Here is a 24410-nt window from a genome sequence, read left to right as displayed (position 1 = left end):
TTGGTCCTGGTTTAGCTTATGTTTTGTGAAATTACTGTCTTAATGGTGGGCAAGTACATCTCTTGGGAAGTGTGGACAAAGGACTACCTTGTTGGGAAAACGGGCTCTGTTTTGTGGAGCACTTGAGTTGAACAGAATGATGTAATACTTTAACATAATCTTGTGAGAAGGTCTATTGCATTTCTGTTTGTGTCCCTGTTTCTTCTGTCGCGACTCGTCCTGTTTTGCTGGGTTTGACCTGTTAATGTATGTGCAGAACAGGAGATGGAGAGAGAATAACTAAAGAGCATGCTTTGCGCCCTGGAGGGGGAAGGATGACTGAAGCTGCCTCCATATCCCATGGGTATGATATGTGGTAAAGTGACTGGATCTCCTGCATTATTCATTGCCATGGGCTTCTGCTGTGACATGGGTGTTTATCACATGAATAGTTGTGCTGTGGGTTGCTGCATAAAAGGTGTGTGTGACCTGAATACTTATCACCCACAGGTCTTTCTCTAAGTGACAGATAAAACCTGGTCTCAAGTATGGTATGTCTGCTAAGAAGTCGAATCATCTGGAGATGTTTTTTACTCCGACAGCTTGTGGAGGAACATCTTTAGTTGCTTCTAACCCTCATGGTTGGTCTCTGTCACATGTATCAGTATGAATTGCCAGGCTATCAATTCCTTCCTTAAAATGTGATGCCTGTGTGAAAATAAGTTTTATTAACATTTGTTTGGAAAATTATTCAGCTAGCTAAGTTGCACCCCATCGTGCTAAGAATAAGATTTTTTGGAGAGAAATTCCAGGCTGCTTTGTTCTCAAATACTGATTCAAGTTTGTTTATTTCTGCTTTTAATTTTTTTTTTTTTTAATTCTTTTTAACTCAGCTGGTTGAGTGTTTTCAAAGCACACTTGTGTTTTGCTGCTGAAGTGCTAGCAGCAAATTGTGCATTGGGCTTTTGTGAGCTCTAAAGCTTGGGTCAGGAGGGATGAGCAAACACAAGGTACAGCTTGATTGCCATCCACTGGGGGAAAACGTGCTGCAGTGTTATTTGGACTGTACTTAAAGAGTTGCTGTTGAGCGATATGTACCCCTATATGTCAATTGTGCTGCACTTTTGGCATAATAACCCAGAAACAGTCAGCCTCAGCCCAAGTGTCTGCTCAGTTTGCTAATAGCAGCTACTTGTCAGGTTCATGCTGCAAGTCATGATAGCAGTGATGCTGAAAGCTGGAGAGAAGGGGTAGACTTAGGGACAGAAAAGAGGAACACAAGGCTTAGTTGCGCTGCTTGAGTGATGCTTCATGCACTGCAGACCGCCTGCCCTGGAGCGTGGGAGCTGTGTTCAGGATGTTTCTATACTCACTTCCATTGGCTTTTGCACATTGGATGTATGTCTGCTGAGACCTAGCACCAGAACAGCATGTGTCTTACTGGAACAGCTCCTTGACCTGGCTTGCTGATTCACCTTAGAATCATCATAGAATCATTTAGTTTGGAAAAGACCTTTGAGATCATCAAGTCTAACTGTTAACCCAGGACTGCCAAGTCCATCACTAAACCATGTCCCTAAGCACCGCATCTACTTGATATTTAAATACCCCCAGGGCTGGTGATTCCAACATCTCCCTGGGCAGCCTGTTCCAATGCTTGACCACCCTTTCGGTGAAGAAATTTTTCCGAATATCCAATGTAAACCTCCCCTGGCTCAACTTGAGGCCGTTTCCACTTGTCCTGTCACTTGTTACCTGGGGGAAGAGACTGACCCCCACCTCGCGATAGCCCCCTTTCAGGGAGTTGTAGAGAGCAGGAAGAACCCCCTGATCCTCCTCCTCAACACCCCCAGTTCCCTCAGCTGCTCCTCATCAGACTTGTGCTCCAGCCCCTTCACCAGCTTTGTTGCCCGTCTCTGGACACGCTGCAGCACCTCTGTGACCCTCTTGCAGCGAGGGGCCCAAAGCTGAACGCAGGATTTGAGGTGGGGCCTCACCAGTGGTGAGTACAGGAGGACAGTCACTGCCCAGGTCGTGCTGGGCACAGTGTTTTGGATACAAGCCAGGATGCTGTTGGCCGCCTTGGCCCCCTGGGCACACTGCCGGCTCACGCTCAGCCAGCCATCAACCAGCACCCCCAGGTCCTTTCCCTCCAGGCAGCTTTCCAGCCGCTCTGCCCCAAGCCCGTAGCGTTACGGGGGTTGTTGTGGCCCAAGTGCAGGAGCCGGCACGGGGCCTTGTTGAGCCTCATACGCTGGCCTTGGCCCATGGATCCAGCCTGTCCAGCTCCCCGTGTGGAGCAGACCCTTCCTACCCTGAAGCAGATGAATGTTCCCCCCTTCAGCTTGGTGTCCTCTGCAGACCGACTGAGGGTGCGCTTGATCCCCTTGTCCAGATGGTTGATAAGGGTATTGAACAGGGCTGGTGGCCCCACTTGTGACTGGTGACCTTAGGAAGCTGAAAATACTCAGCAGTGGATGTGCCAAGTCCACAGGCTCTAAGGGTAGGGTATTTCCGTAAGATTTTTTACTGGTAGGATATTATGATTTACGTGTAACTATAGAAGGACAACACAATCAAATGGGTTTTTTGGGGTGCACAATCTGACAGGACCAGGTGAGCGGGAGCTGGTGCTGAGCAGTGGGAGATGTTAGCCTCTCTGAGGCTGAACATGAATTCTGCTTCAGCGTCAACCAGTGCTTTTCTTCTGCTTTGGTGTCTGTGCAGCAATACTCAGCAAGCAGTAAGACTTGAGAAAAGCAGCCAGGGGACCAGTGTAACAAACACCCTGTGGTGTTTGGGAGCAGTCACTGGTGACATGGAGGCCTGTGCTGATAATTTGAGGGCGATGGTGGTGAGGATTTGCTAAAATGAAAATACAGATTTGGTCCAGACTGGCGTGACAGGAAATTTTCTTACCTCTTCTCCTCCCTACCCCACTCCTCCCCTGCCCAGCCCTTTCTGTGCAAAACTTTAAAAGGAAAAACAAACCCCACCTTCCAATATCCACATTGGACATTTCTAATAAAAAGAATCACTGAAGTGAAGGGGGCAGACTTGGGTATCACTCATAAATATGAAGACTTTCTCTCCTCACAGTGTCTTTTGTAGTGATCCCTTGATCAGTGCATGTTGTGGGGAGGCAGAAGCCCCCTGTCCACATTCCTTGTTGGCCCAGGAGGGCCCAACCAATCTTCTGTCCTTTCCGGAAGGGTATCCAGAATATGCTTTTTAACCTGGAAGGGGAAGAGTGGGACCCCTCCTTTAAATAATACATAACCAAATCTCATCAGTTTTTTGGACTTCTCGGAGTTCATAAAACATGCATTTCAGTGTTTTAGCCACTAATTGTGAAAGAAATACTTCTTCCCTTCAAAATTTTGTGCTTCAAGATTTTGGGAAGGCAAAATGCCATCTAAGTAAGTGATGCTATTTTTCTGTTGGCCTGCTAGGGCGGTAAGTGAATTAATGTGTAAGATGCTTTCTTCTGTGCGTTTGGCAAAAACTGCTGTCAAAGAAAGTAAGATGCAGACACAGAAAGGTAGATGCTAGAAACATCAGAGGATTCTTGAGGCAGGAGAGCAGCCTTCTCCACCCTGTTTTTAATGAGTCTTTTACCTGTCATTATGTTGTAAGAATATCATAATTTGTTGGTTTGTTTTTTCTTTTAAACTATTTCCAGAGTCGTGCCCCTAGAAACCTCAGAACAAAACTCAGCTTCTCCTTTTCTCCTCCTTTCGGAAACCAGCCGCAGCAGCCTGGGTTCTCAGGGTGCTTGTATGAGGCTCACCAGGAGGCTGTCTGATGGAGTGGAGTTAGAAATTGGTAGTGTTCTTTCTTGAAGGAAAGAGAAAAATTTGTCCCTAAAATAGATGACCATGCTGTACTTATTAATTATCGATGTTATGCTAGACTACTACTTTCTTCCATTTTTAAATTGGAGGGAGAGGTAGAAATTTTAATGGAGGAGTATGTGAGATCCTGTGATTCCTGCTTAAAAAGCAATTTAAGGCAGAGTCCTCAGTCTGATAATGTAAATGCAGCATGCCGACGTGTCTGTGTGTGCTTAGAGAAAACTGCAGTATGAAAATTGTAGCCAGTTTCATACCGATACCAGTTCACTCATCTCTTTATGATGAATACTGTACATATGTAATATCTTCAACCTCATGCATGAGTTCATAACTGTGCTTCCATTTTAAAAGCACAATTATTTGGAAATCTCTAGTTACTTTTCTCAGAGCCACCAGTTCCCTGCCGACTTTCGTGTTACTGATTTTATACCCTTCTACCCTGCCCAACACAGGCAGGCTTGCAGGCTGTTAGCAATATATAGCCATTACTATAAAGGGTACAGGAGGAGGGCTTCAGCGTGATGTAATCCTTATATTTGTATTCCTTGAAGCAAATAGTTGGGTTTATTTTCCTACAAAACAAGCTTTTGGTGTGAAGAAGTAGAAGACTATCTTGCTCTCCTTGGAGGGACGCGCCACCCCAAAGCCCAGGCTGTCTGCTGTCTTCTGGGACCATCCAAGAAGCACTTGCCCCGTGGGCAAGGGGGAAGAGTTGGGGAATATTTTTTATTTTTTGGTGTCAGTTTTTAGATTAAGTGGATTTAAATCACAGTAGCTCTGTTTAAGTCAGCAGAAGCACCTGAGAACCTCACTGGTGCAGTTTTTTACTGATTTAAAGGCAAGAACAGAAATGCAATGTTATTGCTGAGGAACACACTATTTATATGGTGTGTGCTTCATGAAAAATGTTACTGAAGTATAAAACCTATTTTGGTGCTGAATGACTCCAGTTGAAATTTGGCAATTGGAAACCTGCCTCTTTCATATTTAACTTAAACCTTGAAGTTCCTTACCAAGAGCAAGGAGTTTGGAAGGGAGAGCAATCAAACCTGCAAACCTCCTTAGCTCTTGGCAGGAAGCCACCAGGCACAAGCACAGGCTGCAGCAGAGCAGAAGGAAAAAAGCTGCAGTGATTCCTAGCTTGGTAAATTCGTGCAAAACCTCAAGAAAGTAACTTTGGTCTGAGTTTGGACATTGCAAGTCTGTAGGGAGTCTATCAGGTAGATGTTTGTCTCTGTTTTGAGAAATGACAGAAGCTTTTGTTCTAGCATCTCAGCAGGGTGATTTTTGTTATTTCTAACGGTAATTCTGTGATGCGCCCAAGATCAGGTTGCACGCTGGCATCTGTCAGTTCATTTGTTTCTGAGGCTAGCTGAGGACTGGATCTCAGGTCTGTGTCCCATGAAAATCCAAGTACCTAGGAATGTCAAGCCTACTTTAAGTATTTATTGCCCTGTCTTTGCAAAAGATGGGAATAGGGACTATTTAATTTTTCAAACTTGCACCTAGTATAACCTCACCCAGCCAGTTTATTTCATTAATTGTAACAGTATGTTCCTACTTTGTCATCTGTGGGCGTTAAACATTTGGTAATTCATTTTCTAAGAAGGGTATCAGTGCCTGCATGCTATCTGCCTTCCATTTTACTGCTTTTAATGAAGTCCTAAATGAATTATTCTAGATTGCATAGATCTCGGAGATTGAGCTTGCTGCAGTGTTGGCTGGCTGAGCTTTTCTTTGTAATATTTTTATAAATAGAAAGAAAAAAAATTCCTCTCTTCAAATCTGAGTCGTTTTCAAGTCTGCCAATTTTCAAGGCAGGCAACATAGTAAAAATGTGGGTGGGGAGGTGGACATGTTCAGCAGGATACAAAGGAAGGGAGGACAGGGTGGGGAGAGATTCTCATCTGGGAAATAGAAAATGTTGGGTGTGCAGTAGCACAGTTTTAGGCACTTGTCATCAGTGTTAACATCCCTTTAGATCAGAGGTCAGATGTCTCTTGTTGAAACTTTGTTTTTCAGTTTTCTATCTGCTGTTTTGTTGGAGAGTTTGGTCATTCTTACCTTTGAGACCTCTATTTTGTGTTTTGGCCTTTCCCCTGATCCCAGAACTGGCAGCTGATCGCATTTTAGTTTGGATTGAAAAATTGTCCTGTTTCAGACATAAAATACTTTTTGAGCTGCTGTCTATTTTTTTAATTGAATTAATTACGGTATCTGTTGCAGTTACACTGGACATGGTTTAGAACAAATTAGGTTTCATATGTAGGTTGAAGAGGGTTAATTATAAAAATGGCTGTGCCAGCACAGATGCATCTGTGTTTATCTTGGGAAGAAACCCCTTAAGTTATTTGGAAAAAGCTAGCATGTATGCCCAGTCTGTGGAGAAGTTTGGGGTCTTAACATTTAACCCAGAAAGTTTCGTTTATATAAAACCTGTGAATCTCAGACAGAAGGAGATCTCTAGTTTTTTGGCTTTACTGGTATGAAGGTGTTAACACAAAGTGTGTTTTCTCTCTCTTCCTCTTTTTTTCTTTTCTGTCTCTTTGAATGCTGAAATCTGATCATCTGATACAAAAGCCCAAAATGTGTGTGCTAGTTGGGCTAGAATATTAATGAGCATTGTTCTCTTTTCCTCCTGCCCTCTTGAAGAGGTTTTTTTAAAAGTAAAGTTTCATTATTGAAATGAAAATGAGTATATTTTCTTGATTTCTTCAAAAAGCTTTAGATTTAAAAATATTTTTCATCTGGCATATAAAAACGTCTATTTTCAAGTTTCCAAATTACAAATATGTTTTTTAACAAGAACATTTTTAGCTCACTTGAATGATCTGTTCTTAGTACTTTCTAGGATTTATAGTTCTTGGATTTCTGTTAGAATAAGGACAGGAAAAAATAAATCTCTCTTTTAAAACGGAGTATAGTTTGACTTGATTTACTTGGGTTTTAGCTTTAAGAAAGAAAAAAATACTCTTAAACTCTGCAGCAGATGAGCTTTGTATCTTCAGTTTTCCATATTTATTTTCTCCAGATGGGAGAACAAATATAAAGTTGACTAATATCTTCAATCCTAGAACATAGTTGACTGACAGATCTGCTGCCATTGATGGAGTATGTTCTGATGGGGAGATAACCTTGATTCTGTCACTGTGTGGCAACAATCCCGATACGTTTTTCAGTACCAAACCCCATAGCATTAATGTTATCATTTATGAAGGGGTTGAACAGTTAGGGAATGACTGTGATGCAGCATACAGACTTTACAAAAAATAAATTATATATTTGATATCTACAGAACACAAGCATAATTGAAAGGATGATTTTTCACTTTATTTTCTAAACTAGGTTATGAATTTGCTGTTTAGTGGGGACTTTTTCCTGCTTTTTTCTAACCTGGGGCTCATCTCTATCATCTAAGTTAATTTTCTTCATGATACTCAGTGTTAATGCATGGGGAAAACCACAGGTCTGTAATGCAGTGCAGAGAGAGAATTTAAAGCATGCTTTGCAGCGTCTCTTACATGCCCAAGCTGTCATAGTCTAACAGCAGCTTGCAGCACCTACCTGCTGTGGGAAGATCCCTGCTCTGTAATATAGGGATCCTCTGTTCTGCTTGTACTTCTCCTGTGTGTGTGTTGTTGAATGCAGATGGTTTTTAAGGATTTAAATGGAAGGTGCCTTTTTGGGTTAGTCAGTTGTGCTCATCTGATTCCCAGACTCCTGCCGGCTTGCTGGCTCCCACTGCCACAGAGGGTAGCTGTGTAGGTTTCTTCTGGTAGCCTGCAACCTGCACCTTTGTGAGCTCAGTGGTGTTCATCAATCCCTCCTTGACTCTTCATAAATGAAAGCTGTAATACATGACTTGTTTTTGTTTTGCAGCTTGCCTGATTTCTGTAGCGACCTGAGGGGGTGCTGGCGCCCAGGACTCCAGGACTTGGTGCTCTGGTACAGGCTTTCCACCAACGAGCTGGGGAGAGTAAGTAACCTGCTCCATGTCTGGGGATCCTATGGGCTGGGGGGTGCTTCTTTCTGCACTTCTTTTGGCCCACATCGCAAACACTGAGGTCTTGGATTTCTCCCAGCATAGAGGCTGGAGGTACCCATATTTCTATGCAGCATTTATATTATTTTTTTATCATGATGTTTGTTAACAAAGTTGCTGCAACTCTTCTGTACTCCAGCAAGAGAAGTTCTTGGTTTATCCATTCTTGCAGATTAGCTGTGTTTGTACAACAAACTGCTACAACTTACTCTGCCACCTCGTGAGAAAAGGCAGTATGCAGCAGAGGTGTTTGATGGTAGTGCTGTTCCATTGTGGTGTCAGTAATACTGTCTGTTAATGAGGACACCCGTGTTGGATTTCAGTGGTCTGTGCAGAAGTGCAGTCTCCTGCAGTGTGTTGAAATGGTTCTGTGTGGGTCTTGGAGTGGGAGGGAGGCGCACAGCAGCAGCTGCTTTGTGGCACCAGCTGAGGCCATCTATGTGGGGGAATCATCTGGTGGCACGCTCCCCAGCAGCATCTGCTGCTGTGGCTTTCCCTTCCTTCTCATGTGACCTTACAAGCTGGGGACATACTTCCCAGTACCTGGCAAGCCAGGGGGCTTCTCATCTTTGGAAATAAGATACGTGAGAAGTCTGGTGTTGTGTACCCACAAAGAAAGTGCTGTTAGCTGGAAGGTTTGGGCTAAGCATGCCTGTAGGTTTGCCTGTGCTGCACTAGCAGAGCCCTGGGGAGGAACTGCACTGTTTGCTGCCAGAGGCAGGAAGTTTCCCCATCAGGATTGCTGTTCCACCTTCTTGACATGCAGCCAGCGCTTTTCTGGGCTTTTGCTGTGATCCTGTTAAGGGTGTTATTTTAGACAGTCCTAACTGGTGGAGATGAGCTGGTAGAGCTTTCAGATGAATGCCAGCCTCATAGCCACTATGCAGATCTTGTGCATGCCTCAAGTTCTTGCTTTACTTGTGGGGTGCACAGCTGCAGACTTTTAGCCTGTGAGTTTCCTCTTTAGCTGGTTAGTTAAAATGTAGAGAGGAGATAAATGCTGCTACCTAGCTGAGGCAATGATTTAGAAAATGATCTGTTGTGCTGCATGTTGTTTTTCCCAGAGAGTTCCTTATTTACAAAGGACTTCCCATCCTGAAAAATTTCAGAGGTTTTTTGGGTTTGTCAGCCTGCACCCCCCTCCATAAAGCTACACTGTGGTGAAATATTTCTTACTGAAGTAGTGTGTAAGTGCTCTTGCTGTCCAGAGAAATTTTATGTATCAGTAAAGGAGTTTCATAATTTCTCTTTAAATAAGATTCCAGTCTCTTCCTTGGGGAAGAAGCTGTTGGGTTGGGGACCTTCACCTTAATAGGACCAGTCACCCTCATTCATATTATTCCTTTTTTCAGCCATGTCTGGTTCTCTCAAAGGCCTGTCCATCAAAGCATGTTTAGATGAATTCCTTGCTGCATGATGCCTGGCTAGCCTCTGTTCCACTGTCAGGAAGCACTCTGCCAGGGCATGGTGCAGCCATTGGCCTGGTGTTAGCTAGGTGTCTTGCAGGCAGCTTTGTGAGGCCATCCTTGATAATCTTTAATCAGCATTCTCATGGCAGACTGCTTTGATGCCAAGCTGAGGGGAGTAGGGCTTCAGTCATTGTTTAATGCAGTTGAAACTCCTCACCCCAGCTGCTCAGGGCGGATACAGCTTGCCAGATCCTAGACTTTCAAATTAAAAGGAAAGGTTACTCATTTTGTGTTAACTGTGGGTTTTGGAGGTAACAGAGTTGGTGTGGGTTCAACTGCCTGAGCAGCTATTGCTGCTTTTCAGAGTCTTTCAGCAAGCCTTGCAGACAAGGCATGGGTGTTATGCTCACAGTGGAATCAGTGCTAACCCCATTGTCTCTGAGATCACAGGTGCTGTATCATAGACTAATTATTTTCCAGATTTCACTGAATTAACATGTTTAACATGTCTACAGAGTACGTTTTGAAGGTGGAAGTCCATGCCAAGAAACAAACTGCGTGGATGCAGCAATAGCTCAGGGTTGTCCTTCAGACCATACCAGCATCTTCCACCACACCCCAGTGGGATCTCTGCTGCTAATAAGAATTTTCATGGCTGTTGCGGTATTTCTGCTGAGACAGTAATTTCTGTAGTGTGTGTGTCTCTCTGTTAGGAGTTGAACCAGAATCAACAACTTGTTTCATAGGCCAGTGGAAAACCCATGGTTGCTCTCACCTCAGGATATACTTGCATTGGTGAACCCCTCTGCATTGGTGAACCCTCCTCAGTTAAACAGTTTCTTACTAAGAGTCATTTAAAACTGTTGGCTACAAAGCAGTGAGGTTGGTTGAACCTGAACTTCAGGTCTAAGTGTGGCCCAAAAGACACAAATTGTGCGATACCTTGTAAGGAACCTATAGGAAATCAGTTTAATGGGTCTCATTCTAACTGACCTCAATTCAGCCTGTTTTGGTGCTGAGATCATGTATTGTACTTGTTGCTTGGCAAATACGGTTGCAGTACCTCCATGGTAGCTCCTCATTAGCGTGCTGCATCCCTCTCTGTGGCTCAGCAGAGGCTATCAGAAGGTTGTTGCTACCTTATGGTTGCTTAAGACTGGAGAGACTAGCTGCTTGTTTGTGCAAGATGTGATTCACAAGATCAGGCTAATTCTCTGGTGCCTGATTTGGTTAATAATAGTAATAGGTTGTGAAGGAAACCCTGGAGGAACTTCTCAAATTGCAGCAGGTAAATGGAATAGCCTGTGCTTCTGCTCCCAGTGCTGTCATCTTTCATCATCACCTTTTGCCACTGGTAACAGCAGCAGAAGATGTAGTACTGGGCAGTGTAGGACACGGTTCGGCCTTTTTTACTACCTTAGTATATCACACTTTCAAAAAGAAATTAAGTTCTTGCTATACTGATAGCAATTGTCCTTGCAAACCAAGGACACAGCTCTTGCCTTGGGGGAGGGTGTTGTGGAGAGGAGAAACCTGACAAGAAATAACTGAATCTTAGCTGGTTGTTTGTCTTGAGCTGGTAGTTTATTGTCCCCAGACTCATCTTATTTGTCAAAAAATCGAAAATGGTATCATGAGGTAGAAATTAATCATATTTCAGAAAATGTTAAATAAAATTGCTTTTTTAATAGACGATTGCAATATTTAATGTGATTATTCATGGCTCAGGATTAGGAAGCATCAGCAACAACATGAAACTATTCTGATTATTCTGACAGACATTTAATTATTTAAAAAAATTTTTTTCCCTAAGAATTAAGTTCTTTCATCAAGAAAGTGGAACTCTTACGTGATAACTGCAGATAACGAACCATATCTTGACTTGTGACTCAGTTAATAGATCATTCTTTTTGAATGCTGAGAATCCTTTCCACTGCACTGTTATATTGCAGGATAACACGGCACAAGGCATGTCAGTTTGGGAACAATTTACACTATATTGCAGCAGTTGTCAATACAGTATGGATTGTGAATGGAAGGGGAAGGAGGGACCCAGGAATATGCTTATATTATTCTAAATGCATGTCTTCGTTAGATTCGAGGAAAGAATCAAAAAGCCCTAATGAGAGCCTGTCTCACAACTACTGTTTATGCAAGTGATTGTGGTGACCGACACTAATATAAAACCGGATTCAGATGCAAGGTGGGTCATATCTGTACATCATTCAACATGTAGAAAGACTGACCGGAGTTTTGTCTCAGTATGCTAGGCATGGGTCTCAAATACTCTTCTAGTTAAATAAAACTACACATCCTACGTTAGCTGGTGTGGCTGTCTCTTATAGCCATTGTTTTTGAGGGAAGGTGAGGCTAAACAAGTACTTTGAGAGAAACACCAATATAATTCTCAGTGTAATTGCTACTGAACTGTTTTCAGAAATATTTCAGTATGATGCTGCTACGTTAATCATGAGGTTTTGTTATAAAGCTATAAAGGTAGTTTGTGTAGCTTCCTTCTGGAAAGACATACAAAACTCCTGGCTTTTAAATTTGTTATTACCTGATCTTAAAGTAATATTTTTTTCCTGTGATACTGCAGAAATTATTCTTTCCAACATTTCTTCATTTACTAAAATGCGGAGGGGTTTTGTATGGCTGATGAACAACTGTTTAATCCATAGATGTATTATATGAGAGTTCTCTGTATCAAATGGCACTGCCATAAAACCTGCCAAAAGTGGAAACAAAGGAGAAATTTGTGTACTCTTATTTGGATAATACAGCATTGTTGTCCATATGAGTTAGTTCCTCATGACTTTCAATTTATTTTTCCTTCATACCCCTGTGGTGAAAAAACAAAGAAAAAACCCCAAAACCAAACCAACAAAACCCCACCCAGAGGGCTGAATTGTTTTCTTGTCAAAAATGTAAATTAGTTGCTTACTTCCTATAAATAAGATTCTAGTCCTTCCTTCAGTTCAGCAGCAAAGGAAATTACTGCTTATGCAACTAGAACTGTAGCTGCTGTCTGGTTTATGGTCAATTGAGACATTCAGCACTTGGTAACTGTACCTAGAAGGGTCACATCTTAGATGTTTGGGTTTTGGGGTTGGGTATTTCTATCTGGTGGCATTTTTTGGGTGGGTTTTTTTTTGGTTGTTGTTGAGTTTTTTTGGTTTGGGTATTATTATTTTTTTTACTTGGTACCCTGGATATTCTTGTTATTCACTAACCATGTCGTTTTATAACTCTGCTGGATTTTTGTCCAGTGGTGGTGATTTAGATTCTCATTAACCTCTAAGTGAATTCCACAGAAAAACTGTCAATGGTGTGTTTTGTGGTTTTTTTTTTAATTTTTAAAAAAATCACATCAAAGTACCTCCTGTTCAGGTGCTTACCCCCATCATATTACACAATTCATAACTTTTGAGATGATTTTGTTAGATGATTTGATACCCTTTTGGAAGGCCATTCTTGGACTACCTTTCATTGATGTTAGGTATGTTGTAATTTCCAGCCTAAATTTAGCAGTAACTGGTTTACATGCACTCATTTGTTGTGCCAACATTACACTTTAAAGTTTTGTTGGTTCTGTCAGCCTTTGTTTAGCTGTAAGCCAAACCGTTAATATCCTTGTCGAAGACAGAAATCTGGTACCTTGGTTATCATCCAATTTCCTGTGTTTTCCATTAATCCCTGGTGTGTGAGAGACCAGATGCCTTTGGGCTGTTTCAGATGAGGTCTGGGCATTACCTCGCACGATGGTGTCAGTGTTTTCCTAGCTCTGTGGGAAAGGCTGTAACCAGACAATGTATTTGCCTTCCGCCATGCATGCAGATCCGTGGAAGCTCTGAGCAGGTCACTACTTCGCTGGTGTAGCTGGATCTCTTTTCTTCCATCACATCCAAACGTTTGCATCACAGCCAAACACTGACAGCAGAATTTCTTAGTGATTCCCTGAGTGAATGACCTTGTGCTCTGTGTTACTTCGTTACATTTCTACTATGCTCCTTAGCACCCAATTTTCCTTTAGGTGAGTCTTTCTCTTTGCAGCAGAGTCCAAATTTTGTGTCACCAGCAGATTTCACTAACTTTTGTGACAAGATCATTAATGATCATATTAACTGAAATTACTTTTTCTAATCTGATACTTTCCCCTCTTTGGTTTAGTTTGTATTTTGCCTTCCTTCTTACTGTGTCAGAAGGAGAAGTTCCCAGTTTGCTTCCACTGAACCATTTACTCGAACCTTTCTTTATTTTCCCTCTTGTTAAGTCCTATGAGGTAAACAGTTTGTGCTTCCCTCAGTGCATCAAAGCTCCTGTACAATAGCTTTGATAATTGTCCATTCCTGGAGTCTTCCTGGTTTTGCAGTCTCTGAAAAATACTTGAAGCAGCTTGTCTGGGCTGTTGAAGTTTGTATACAGCATCTGAGATCAAAATCAAGCATGGAGGAAGCCTGTGTTAGTGTCTTACAGCCTTCCGTTGCCACAGGGAAAATAACATTTTGTTAAAGTACCCATTTGCTTCAACGTCGTTCCTCTGCTGTGAGCTGTAAATTGTATTTTAGCTGGTTGTCCAGTGGTCAAGAAGCAGACACACACACACACAAATACAAATTTATATAAAGCTTGATATATTTAGATATAAACCATATATTTATATAATAAATATAGGGCTGTGTATGTATTTTTTTATATCTCTCTGTGTGTATATATATATATATAAAAAAATAAATGATAGGGTGAACTTTTTTAGAAGAATCTCTACCTTGAAGTTTCAAAATCAACCCGCACTGCATTGGCTACCACTGGGTCCCCAAGGAGCCGCAACAGCTGATGCTGTGACTGTTGCATTGCAGACTGGGGATATAATGCACTTCAGTTAAATAAAAATAGGAAACTGATGACGGGAGGAATGAGTAATAAGATAAGTACAGAATTGTTGTGATTTTCTTTTGGTATTTTGCTTTCAAGATAGAAAGAGTGAAGACTGCTTAGGACAGCAATAAGGAAAGTCATACAAGGTATCTGCTGGTGGTGGAACAACTGTGGAAGGGTCTGTTAGAGAAGTATCAGTGCAGTGTGTTTCTTTTGCTTTACAATTCTCTTTTGTCCTCGCACCCTGGAAGCCAGCTTTATCTTATGCTCAACTTGTCTTTTGAGAGTTTTCTAGTAACCATAGGAGTTAGAAACAGCCTTGGCTTGAAATCCTGGTCTACTGGCAGTTTGGAGGGTTCTGCTGTGCTTATTGATCCAGCGGAATGGTGAAACAATAGGCAGTGTGGATTAGATCATCTAGATGTAAACTGGCAAGGTGGGTAAACTGGGAATTTGTGTCTTGAGTAATAAAATGAAGTCATTCTCTTAAATTGTTTCAGTACTTAATGGAGGATACCAACAAGGTGAAGAAGGTGGTGGCTTTGTTTTTGTTTTTCTGTCTGAACAGCTGGCGAACATCTTTGGTTTAGCAGATATATCAGTTTGGAGAGAGAAGCTGTAGGTCATCACATTAATTAATTGAGAGCTGGCAAACATAGAAATTACAACATTTATCTGGGTTTTCTGGTTCCATTTTTTTTTGCAAGTTTTGCATCCGTTCTTGGAAGGACAGCAGCAACATAATCATGTTCATTCCTGCAAGGTACTGGAGGGGGGAACTGTGGAATAGTGATGAAATGCTGTAACAGAAAACCTAGCTGTGCTTGAAAAGCTTCCCACAGAAAACAAAAGCAAAGTGGCATCTCTAAAGAAGAAATAAGCAGCTCGTCATTTAGAATTACTGTTACCTGACAGTCAGCTTTGAAAAATGCTTTTCACTGATCTTGGTGTAAATGAGATTCAGAATGCATCACTGCAACCCTGAATATCGCTCTTTGTTTTAGGCCTTACGGGAAGATTTCCATTACCTGGTGATGATTGCTCTGATTGTGTAATACCTTTGCACTCCAACACAGCTCTATGGCTTGCCAGGCTTCCTTCTGGCACACAGCCTGACCTTGCTGCAACCCCAGAGGCTCAAAGCATGACACTAGTGGTCTGATCAGCCTTAATGTTGAACTTTTCTTTTTGTGTGTGAGCGCAACTTACTTCTAACTTAACAAATCCCCTCAACTGCCGGTATTATAGGCAGTGTTTTTCTTTGTGTTAAAATATGTGGACTGTATAGTTGCACATAAAATGTCCTGATGCTTTCTTTTACTGTTTGGTTGAAAAATTCTGCATTAAGATAACTTAATGTAGAATAAAAAAATATAAAAAGCAGGTGTGTTTTACCTAGAAAGTAAAGTATGTGTTGTCTGTGCAGGGATTAGGGTCAGGGGACTGTGACTGAGTTGAATTCAGCTTGCTCTGTGTGATCTGGCTGCAGAATGACAAAGCCTCAGACATGAACTGGGGACACTGTAGGACACTGGGGACACACATTTTGTCCGAGTGACTAACACTGATGATATACCCCCCAGACCAGAGCGGTTAACAACATCCATATAGTCCCCATATGGTGTATGGGAACCTTAACTAAGCAGGCAGGTGACAGAGTACCTGGAAAAGACAACCAAGAATAAGAAAAGCGCTCATGAAGGACTTTAAAAAAAAAAAAAAAAAAAAAGGATAACAGGGAAAGCATCCAAATAGGAACTTGTTAGGGGGTAAGTGAGAGGCATGAAGGACAGAGAATCGCATGTGAGAATGATTGCAAGAAAGAAGATTTTGTGTGAATTCACTAGAAGGAGAAATGATGATGGTGGAGTCTCCAGGCTCTTTGGGCAGGACCAAGTCTCCGAGCATGTCTGATATCTGGATTACATTGCATCCCAGACAGGTCCAAGTGTGGTAAACCCCTGGAGAGCACAGCAGGGCTGGGGTGCAGGCAGGCCATCCCCTTGGCTGTGGTTGTCTTTCCTTCCGGCTCCCAGAAGGCTTTTATCCTGTGCCAGTGAGCCAGGATGAAGTGGAGCGAGTCCTTTGGTAAGCAGAGTGGCTTCCTGCTTCAGCAAAGGCAGCGATGGGAAATCACATTGTCCTGGATGTGAGTGCTCCCAGACAAAACTGTAAAGGCAGATGAGTCTCCTGAGTAACAGATATTTTTTTTTTATTTTTTTAAAATAAAGTCCCTGAAATTAAAACTGTTTTTGAAAAGGTGTTAGTTATTAGATGAAGAATAATGGGTACTAATCATTAATGACCTTAAAAAAGGACACACCTGTAATGATAGGAAATATTTGGCTAGCAGACAACATTATGCTTTCTCCAGTAGGCAGCTTGGCTTGAGAGGTCTGCATCCGGTGGCTGTTCCCAGCACAGAAAATGAATGTACCATCTCTCTATGTGCATCCAGAAATCATCAGCACAAATTCCTAATGGCCTGGCTGTGCACTTTGCTTGCTTGTTTAAATTGTGTTTTGCTAATGTTGTCCTACAGGTGATGCTCTGAGTGGCTGCTTTGCATGCAGGCAAAGTGGGAAGCGTATTTACATGATACATGCAATTATGTACATATGTATACAAAATTTATGTGTATATACAGATATGCTTTCTTATCTCAAAATGGGCCATCCACCAACCTTATAGGCTGATTTTGGTTTCTTCATTGGCCTATTTCTGAACCCTTTGCTATAGTGGGCCTTTTTTACATAGGAGCTGTGGCCCAGTGTTCTTAAAACAGTGCAAGGCATTCCTCTTACCCATTCCCTAGCGGGGCTGTTTCCTGGTATTCAAAGCAAGACTTTAAAGGTGGGATTGTGCTGTTTGTCAGAATTACCACCCAGAGAATGCTGGAATGTAATTTCTTGAGTCGTGATACCTTGAGAAATGTCATGCGGTAATCTTTTTTTTTTTTTTTCTTCCCTGCTGTGTGTAGCTGTTCCTTGTGAGCGTTGAATGATGTAGTCAGTAAGACTTGGATGACTTCTGTAGGTAATTTGCACATCTTTTGCGGCTTTTTTTGATATTGTTTTTCTTGGGCATGTGAGGGTAGGTCTGCTAGCAACCTATTGTATGAGGTTATAGCAGCCAGAATGAATGTACTTATATTTGTGTTTGAATGCACACGTGCTTATAGCAAATGCTGCTTGGAGAGAACCAGGGAAGGTCAAGGAGTCAGCTGGCCATTTAATACCCTCATAAGCAGCAGCACGCATGAACAAATAGATTTGGGTGAAACCCAGAAAAGGTTTAATGTCCATTAAAAGTGTGGAGGTTGGGCCATGCCTTCTTTGTCCTCAAACAAAAGATAATGGAATTAGTTCAAGGAAACCTGATGCTGTATGCCTGCCATACGGACATAACTCTTGGTTTGACTCTCTCATTTAAAGAAAAAGGAAAGGCACCAGAATTTAGTTTGGTTTTTTTGGGTTCCCCCCCTCCCCCAGGGTCAAAAGTTTAATAAAAGTAAAATGAAGCTCTTGTGTAGCAGTTACAAAATCTAAAAAGAAGCTCTGTAAAGAAAGTGGCTTAGAAAGATGACCGTTTCAGCTGAAGGTCATGGCAGGCCTCTCTGCAAATATGATTTATGCCCTCATTTTGTGTGGTGATGATGAGTAGCTGGTAGCTCTGTCACCACAGCTCCAAGAAAACATGTGGCGTGAGGTGAAGTGGGATCTTTCAGGTACTCCCCTGGGTGGCAGGTATGCAATGGTAGTGCTTAGGTTTTGTTTCCGTGGTTGTCTGTAATTGCTTGCAGCATGGGGCAGGTCACCTGGAACACAGCAGGGAAGATCATCAAGAAAGGACAAAAAATAAATCTTCAGGGAGAGCCAAATCAAAATACTTCTTGAAAAGAAACCATAGAGCTATATGTGCATTTATGTATGTATAATTTTAAATGTAACTAGAAAGATGTAAATATCACTATAAAACATATTTAAAGCATTTTTGCAGTAGAATAATCATCAAAAAACCTAGAAAGCTGCTAAAAAAGCATTTGTTACAAAACAAATGTGGATGAGTGGGTTAAAAACTAATACTAAGAAGACCTGATCTGACATATTAGGTACGTTCAGGTTTAACTCAGATTTATGTGCAGTTGTGGACATCTAAACCTGTACATATATTGTACTTGGATCTTCCAAAAGGAATTTTTGAGACCTCCTTGCATTTTGTTCACTGTTCTCATGGATGTATATGGAAAGTAAGTGCTAGTTTTCAGATGCTTCAGTTATGGCATTTGGATACCAACAAGGTCACTTATATTTCTGTAGGAGTTCACTGAGCTTGCTGAAGCTCACAAGTCCCTCCGAGATTTGCCTGGGTGAATGGATGTGTTTAAAAGGCAGGTCACTTTGGCTATTCTGGTCGCAATTCAAAGATGGTTCTTGGGGAAAAAAAAACAACCCAGGAAAAAAAACCCCAAACCCAAACAGCATCTTTGTTTGTCTTGATCTGGGCATGTCCCTGCTGGTACATACGATCCAGTGCCACTGTTGTTTTGCGGGACATTTTAACTTCACTTACTGTGTGGCATTTGCTTTTAAATTGACTTTAGTTAGTTGGCTTTAATCCAGGTTGTAAATCTTTGCAGTTCCCATTTTATGTAGTAACTGATGAAACTTTTGCTATAATGAAAATACATCCTTATGTTGTCTTTTCTGCTGAGATTTCTGTGGTTTTAAAATGTCGTATTTAAAATGGTTGTACCTTTGGGTCCAACCTGACCTCTCCAAAGAGTGGTTTATTCCCATGGTGGACACACCTCCTTAGGAGAACCATATTCTGGTTTAATTCAGCTGTTTCAGAGCATAATTGTGGAGTTTGGGATTTCTAGCTCATATCTGTTAGGTTTTTTTATTATGGTATGGCACAGAAGGCCCTCTCTAATGCTGTGCTGCTAGATAGGGAAGGAATAGTGTGCTTCCGAGTGTAGACATTCAGTATAATTTAGTGAGTATGACAACTGCTTTAGAAAAGTATACGCTTTCTAGAAAGACAAGAATACGTTTATGAAAAATGAGTAATCTTTCAGTTCCATACATACTGATCAGTTCTTTCAGAAGCTAGGGAAAAGAATTGTAAATGCTGTCATCCAGCTATAATTTTTGTTTCCCCTTAGTACATTTTTTTTCAATCCTTGCATGGCTAAGGGCTGTTCTCCTGTATTCTGCTATGAATTATGAACTTGGTGCATAAGTATTTGGGGGAATTAAAAATGTTGATGAATGCGGGGTGAGGGAAGACTTTAATTTTTTTCTACTAATAAATACGGGTGTGTGTGTGTTTATTATTCCTATAGATAAGAAAGGGGAAACGACCATCTGCAACCGGTTTCCTTGCACAGTGTTGTAATGTGTTGAATTAGTAGGCCACCACAGAAGTTTGGAAAGGTCCGTTTGGCCCATGGCAAGGAGCTGTCCCATATTTCCCTGCAAAAGAAATGCAGGGGGTTCTGTTTCAATGTTAATTTTGCTGTTTACCACTCATTTTTCATCGTAACAGACAGAATTCTCCTTTTTGTTGCAAGACTACCATCTCATTGATTCACTGGACTTCATTCATAGAGGAGAGTTGAACAGGACGTGCTTTGTCAGCACTCATTTGGGAAATAATGGAGAACTTTACCTGCAAGCCTGTGCTTGCAGCTGCAGCCTGAGACAGTAAAAATCTTTAATGACTCAGGGAAAAATGCTCCCCAGAATTTGCTGCTTTTTTTGACCCTTCCAGGAAGGGAAAGAATGAAATAAAGGAAACATATCTTTATAAATTGCGTGGTTGACATGCAGTGTGCATTGGAAGACATCTAGGAACATGGTGGCTATTCAGATAGACTAAGGAAAAGGTAAAGCTGAAAATCAGCTGAAAGCTGATTTTTAGTACAAAGTATTAAACCAACAAAAGAAACAATGGAACTTGTTTTTAGACTAAAAGATTTTACGCTAGTTATTTGACAGGTTCAGTAGCATTTCAATTAAGACTCTGGATTTGTGAATTGTTATTCCAAACTGACCCTGAGATGTGCTGTGCATTTCTTGTTTACTTCAGTTTTTGATACTTCAAGAAAACTGATACACTAGTAAATAACCTGCATTCTTGTAAAGACACTTTGGATTTTAGGGACAGATTCAAGGTGATCAGCATTATGTAGCATGGATAAGTTTTTTTGTTTCTATAACAAACCGTTCATAAACATGTTGGTTAATGATTGCTTCACAAAATTTAAGATGGCATTGTTATTAAATCTCACCTAGTGGCTAACTGTATTTGAAGGCAAAAGCAAGCTCTTTATTGCAGTGTTTGTTGTTCTGTCTGTCTCGTGGGCCAACAGAAGCTACTGTACGACCTGAGACATCTTTGTGCCTTAAAATTTATGTGAGCTTATTAATGGAGGCCAACCACTAATAATAAATGTGTGCTGCATGTATAGCACAACAGTTCATCTCCTCTGACAACATGACTATGAATAATTTATAGATGTAGTTATCCTGAAATTTGTAGGGGTCATTAGCATTTTAATGAAAAAGATACAGCTGTTGTACTAAATCTTCACTTTCTTTCTTTTTTTTTTTTTCCTTCTCCCACAGTTAAGCGTTTCGATCTGTACTTGGAAAGCAGCTGACAGCGTGTGGTAATGTGCTGACTGGCACTATGGGCAGGCGGTACCCAGGGGCTCACTATCGGCCAAGCAGCTCATGTATGTATGCAATTGGTCTAATTTATTTGTTGCTTTATTACTTTTGAAGGCTACTAAGTTTATAAATTTTGCAACAGTATTTATAAAGGATGCCGACATACTCTAATCAATGCCAGTTCTCCTATGTGTGCACCCAAATGATAAGTGTATTGATTTATGTTTAAACTGCAAAGGTGTTTTCTAGAACTTTAAAAAGCGACTTGTGGTGTGACTTGACCAAGTCTAGTGTAATGTGCTGTTTTGTGTTCAAGGTCTCCAACTTCATTTATTATAGGGTTCAAAAGTAAGTTTAGGTGCTATTCCTCTTCACTCCCATACCAAGTTTTTAATGCCAATTATTAACAAATGACTTAGTTTATCCCAAAATGTCACTGTGCTCTTCAGCTTTAATTGCTTACAACTGCAGCTAACGTCTCCAGATTATTTATATACTCAAATTCAGTGTTATTAACGTTGTTTTTTCCTCCAAATTGTATCCTGTTGGATTATATTACATGTCTCTTACTGAAGGTTGTCTTCTGTAAAAGTGCAAAGGCAACTACTAAAATTTATTACCTGCACCTTCCGTTGAATAAGTAGACATCTCTCATGTTAGTGCAGATGGCAGCCACCACACTGCACTGATTCCACAGGGCAGGCTGTGTGAAATGAGCTGATGTGATCTTCCCTGGAAAGCTGTGTGGGGTAGTGCCCCAACTCCATGTGGCTGCTAGTTCTTGTGCACTTTCTGTTGATCCCTCAGACTGCTGAGGTGAAGCTGTGCCAGGTTAATTTCTGTATTCACCCTTCTTTCTGCTGTAATGGAAGATCATGATCCCACTTGGCTTTTCCTGGCATCAGAGCCAGCTTAAGAAACTCTCACTTCTGTACCATTCTTTCTGTTCCTTTAAAGGTTTCTTTATAAGCCTCAATCACTTCAGGCATCCAGCTCCACACATACTTGTGTTGGCTGATGCAAGTAGTAAACTGAAGTGAGAGCTTACAACTGTAGCAGGACCCGGACATCCTATGGTGGCTTCACCATCAGATGTGAGGAACTGTATGGTCAGGTCCTGTGTTCAGAGCTTGACTTTGTGGGGTTTTCCCTAACCCCAAGGCTAAATCCTGTGAAATGGTAAAGCATGTTTAGTCTCTGCTGCAGATTAGTCATAGATGCCATGAAGGTGTTTGTTAAAGTGGTGCATCAGAGCCAACTTAGAGACTAGTTTTTCAAAGAGTTTGTCGTTGATATTGATGTTGGGATATTGTCTGTACTAGAATGGAGGAAGTAAATGGTTGTTACAGTTTTGACAGGTCTCTGGTTGTCAAGTGCAGGAGTACAGAATTAGACTGATCTGTCGGAATCACTTGACATCAAATCTAGACACTAGCCTCCAAACATGTCCTCTTGTGCATGATATCCACGTCTCATGCCTAGGCTCAGAGCTTTAAAATGATCTACTGTAGAGGTAGGTGCTCAAGTCTTTCCCATTCCTATTTAGGGAGAACAAGTAATGAACAGTAAATTCTTATCAGAAGACCTTAGGATGGTTTTCCTGTTGTCTGAGCAGTTGCAGACAGATAAGAAGTGAAGTTGTTTGCTTGGGGTAACGCTGTGGTTCGCATCATCTGCCAGGGCTGAAACTTGAGTCAGAACCAGCTGGCGCCACAGCTCACTCTGTTTGAGGACAGATATCAAAATATCTACTTCATGGTTGCTTTATGCTTTTGTTAAGCCAAGTTTTCCCGTTCCTTAAACTGTCAGGGTTTCTAAGCCAGGAAACTTGCTTTATTTTTTGGTTTTGTTACTGTATGGTTTGTGTAACTTCCCGGTGCCTAGCATAATAAGTGCTTTGGACATCCAACAATAATGCTATTGAAATTACCCAGTCTTAGGGAAATGCGGATCATAATGAAATCTCTGATAGCAGATTAGATCTCAGTGAAAGTGCTGGTAAAGTAAATAATTTTGCTTTTGTTTTCTTTGCATAAATAATATGTAGTTGCACCATCTCATCTATTGTTTCACATTCACATGTGCAGTCTTAATGTACCATTAAGGACTTGGTGCAGCTTTAAGCCTTAGTACCTGACTTTTATCTTCTGACCATACATATGTATATACTTAAATAAAGGCTATGAAGGGCAGGATTAGGTCTGTGTGGAGTACAGCAGCTGTATTGCTGCTTTGGTGGTGAGATAATATGTCATCCATTTATGACATTGACTGTTTTGTTGAATTATTTCATAAATTTAATGTATATAATAGTGCATGGTCTTAGGAGAATAGCAAAAGGTTTTATACTCAAGAAAACAGGTAACAATGTAAACAGAAAACAGCTTACTTGAAGCCCAGTGCTAGGAAACGCATTTGAAACACAGGTGCTGAAGATGTAGAAACAGCAAGATGTTTAAAATGTAAAATTGAAAGCTGGGAATTTAACAGGTGTGTGCTAGTTTAGACTTAAAAAGTGTAATTACAGAGCAATGATCTCCTTTGATTACTGACAGTAAGCAAAGCAGTCTTGGGTGTATCCCTGGCTCTTGTGTAGCACTGCTTGTCCTGACTTAACTCTCCCTTGTGTGCAGTTTTGTTGGATTGTATTTTTTCTTCTCTGTGCTTTTGTAAAAGATGTACAGTCTTCAGCTACTGCTAAGCTAGGTTTTGTAAACAGACTACTACTATGAATTTCTCCTGAGCTCTGTTTGTATCTTTCTAATATTTACTCATAAAACCCACTTTTCTGCATTGCCTGCAGTAGCTTTTCTGAAAACATGGAACTTGTTTATGTTGTTTAGGTAGCTTCGAATTTTCTTTCATACTAAAAATTTTTTTTCTGTGCAGAGTAAAAGGGTTTTGTAAGTCTGGAAAAAACTTTTTATTGAGTTGTCCATGCATTATCCTTTCCTCAGCATAATAATTCATTTACTTTAGTGTAGCATTTTGCATGATACTGTAATGTGAACAAAGAGTTTAGGAGAAAATGGAATTGGTTCCAGTGCCATTCTGATGGCATTAGATGCTCAGGAAGGGTTTAACAATAATAATAATAATACTAGTAATAATAATAAAATGCGCTGCATTGTGAGAGTGCCTTTTTTAAAAAAAAAAAAAAAAAAAGGCAGCTCGCTTTTTCAGAAGACCTTGGAAGTGAGGAAGTGCAGGAGTTTGTGGGTGGTGGTTTTCAGCACCTGTTGACCTCTGGAGGATGCCAGGGTGGAAGTGCAGCCTGTGATGGCACATGAGCATTCAGTGGGCAGAAGGGACCTGCATGTGCCTGGAGGTTCACGACCAGCCCTCACTGCCCACAGAAGACAGTGCCACATCTCCCAGTCTTAAGTCATCCTCTTGATTTGTGGCAGGCAGAGGTGGACTTTTATTTCTTTTTGAACTGTTAGGCATCTCTTATTTTAAAATGACTCAGACTAGTGTCCATATGGAATGATTTATTGATATAATTCTGCCACTATAATTATTAGAGCTGACTGGAATTTTATTTCAGAAACTTCTGGTGGAAGGTGATTTT

The 24410-nt window shown here is 41.1% G+C and overlaps 1 protein-coding gene across 12 annotated transcripts in view; it reads left to right on the top strand.

Annotated features, from left to right (window-relative positions):
• APBB2 (amyloid beta precursor protein binding family B member 2) overlaps nt 1-24410 on the top strand; it is a 189673-nt gene that overhangs the window by 54832 nt on the left and 110431 nt on the right. For all 12 annotated transcript variants that reach the window (XM_055796092.1, XM_055796098.1, XM_055796093.1 and 9 more), the window contains exons 2-3: nt 7713-7809; nt 20795-20904. In XM_055796092.1, coding sequence (XP_055652067.1) covers nt 20859-20904 — 46 coding nt within the window. In that variant the 5' untranslated portion in view covers nt 7713-7809; nt 20795-20858. The remainder of the gene's footprint in view (nt 1-7712; nt 7810-20794; nt 20905-24410) is intronic.

This window comes from Falco peregrinus, chromosome 2, assembly GCF_023634155.1.
Source record: "Falco peregrinus isolate bFalPer1 chromosome 2, bFalPer1.pri, whole genome shotgun sequence".
In the NCBI taxonomy this organism is placed as follows: Eukaryota; Metazoa; Chordata; class Aves; order Falconiformes; family Falconidae; genus Falco; species Falco peregrinus.
This window is presented reverse-complemented; position numbering and strand designations above follow the sequence as displayed.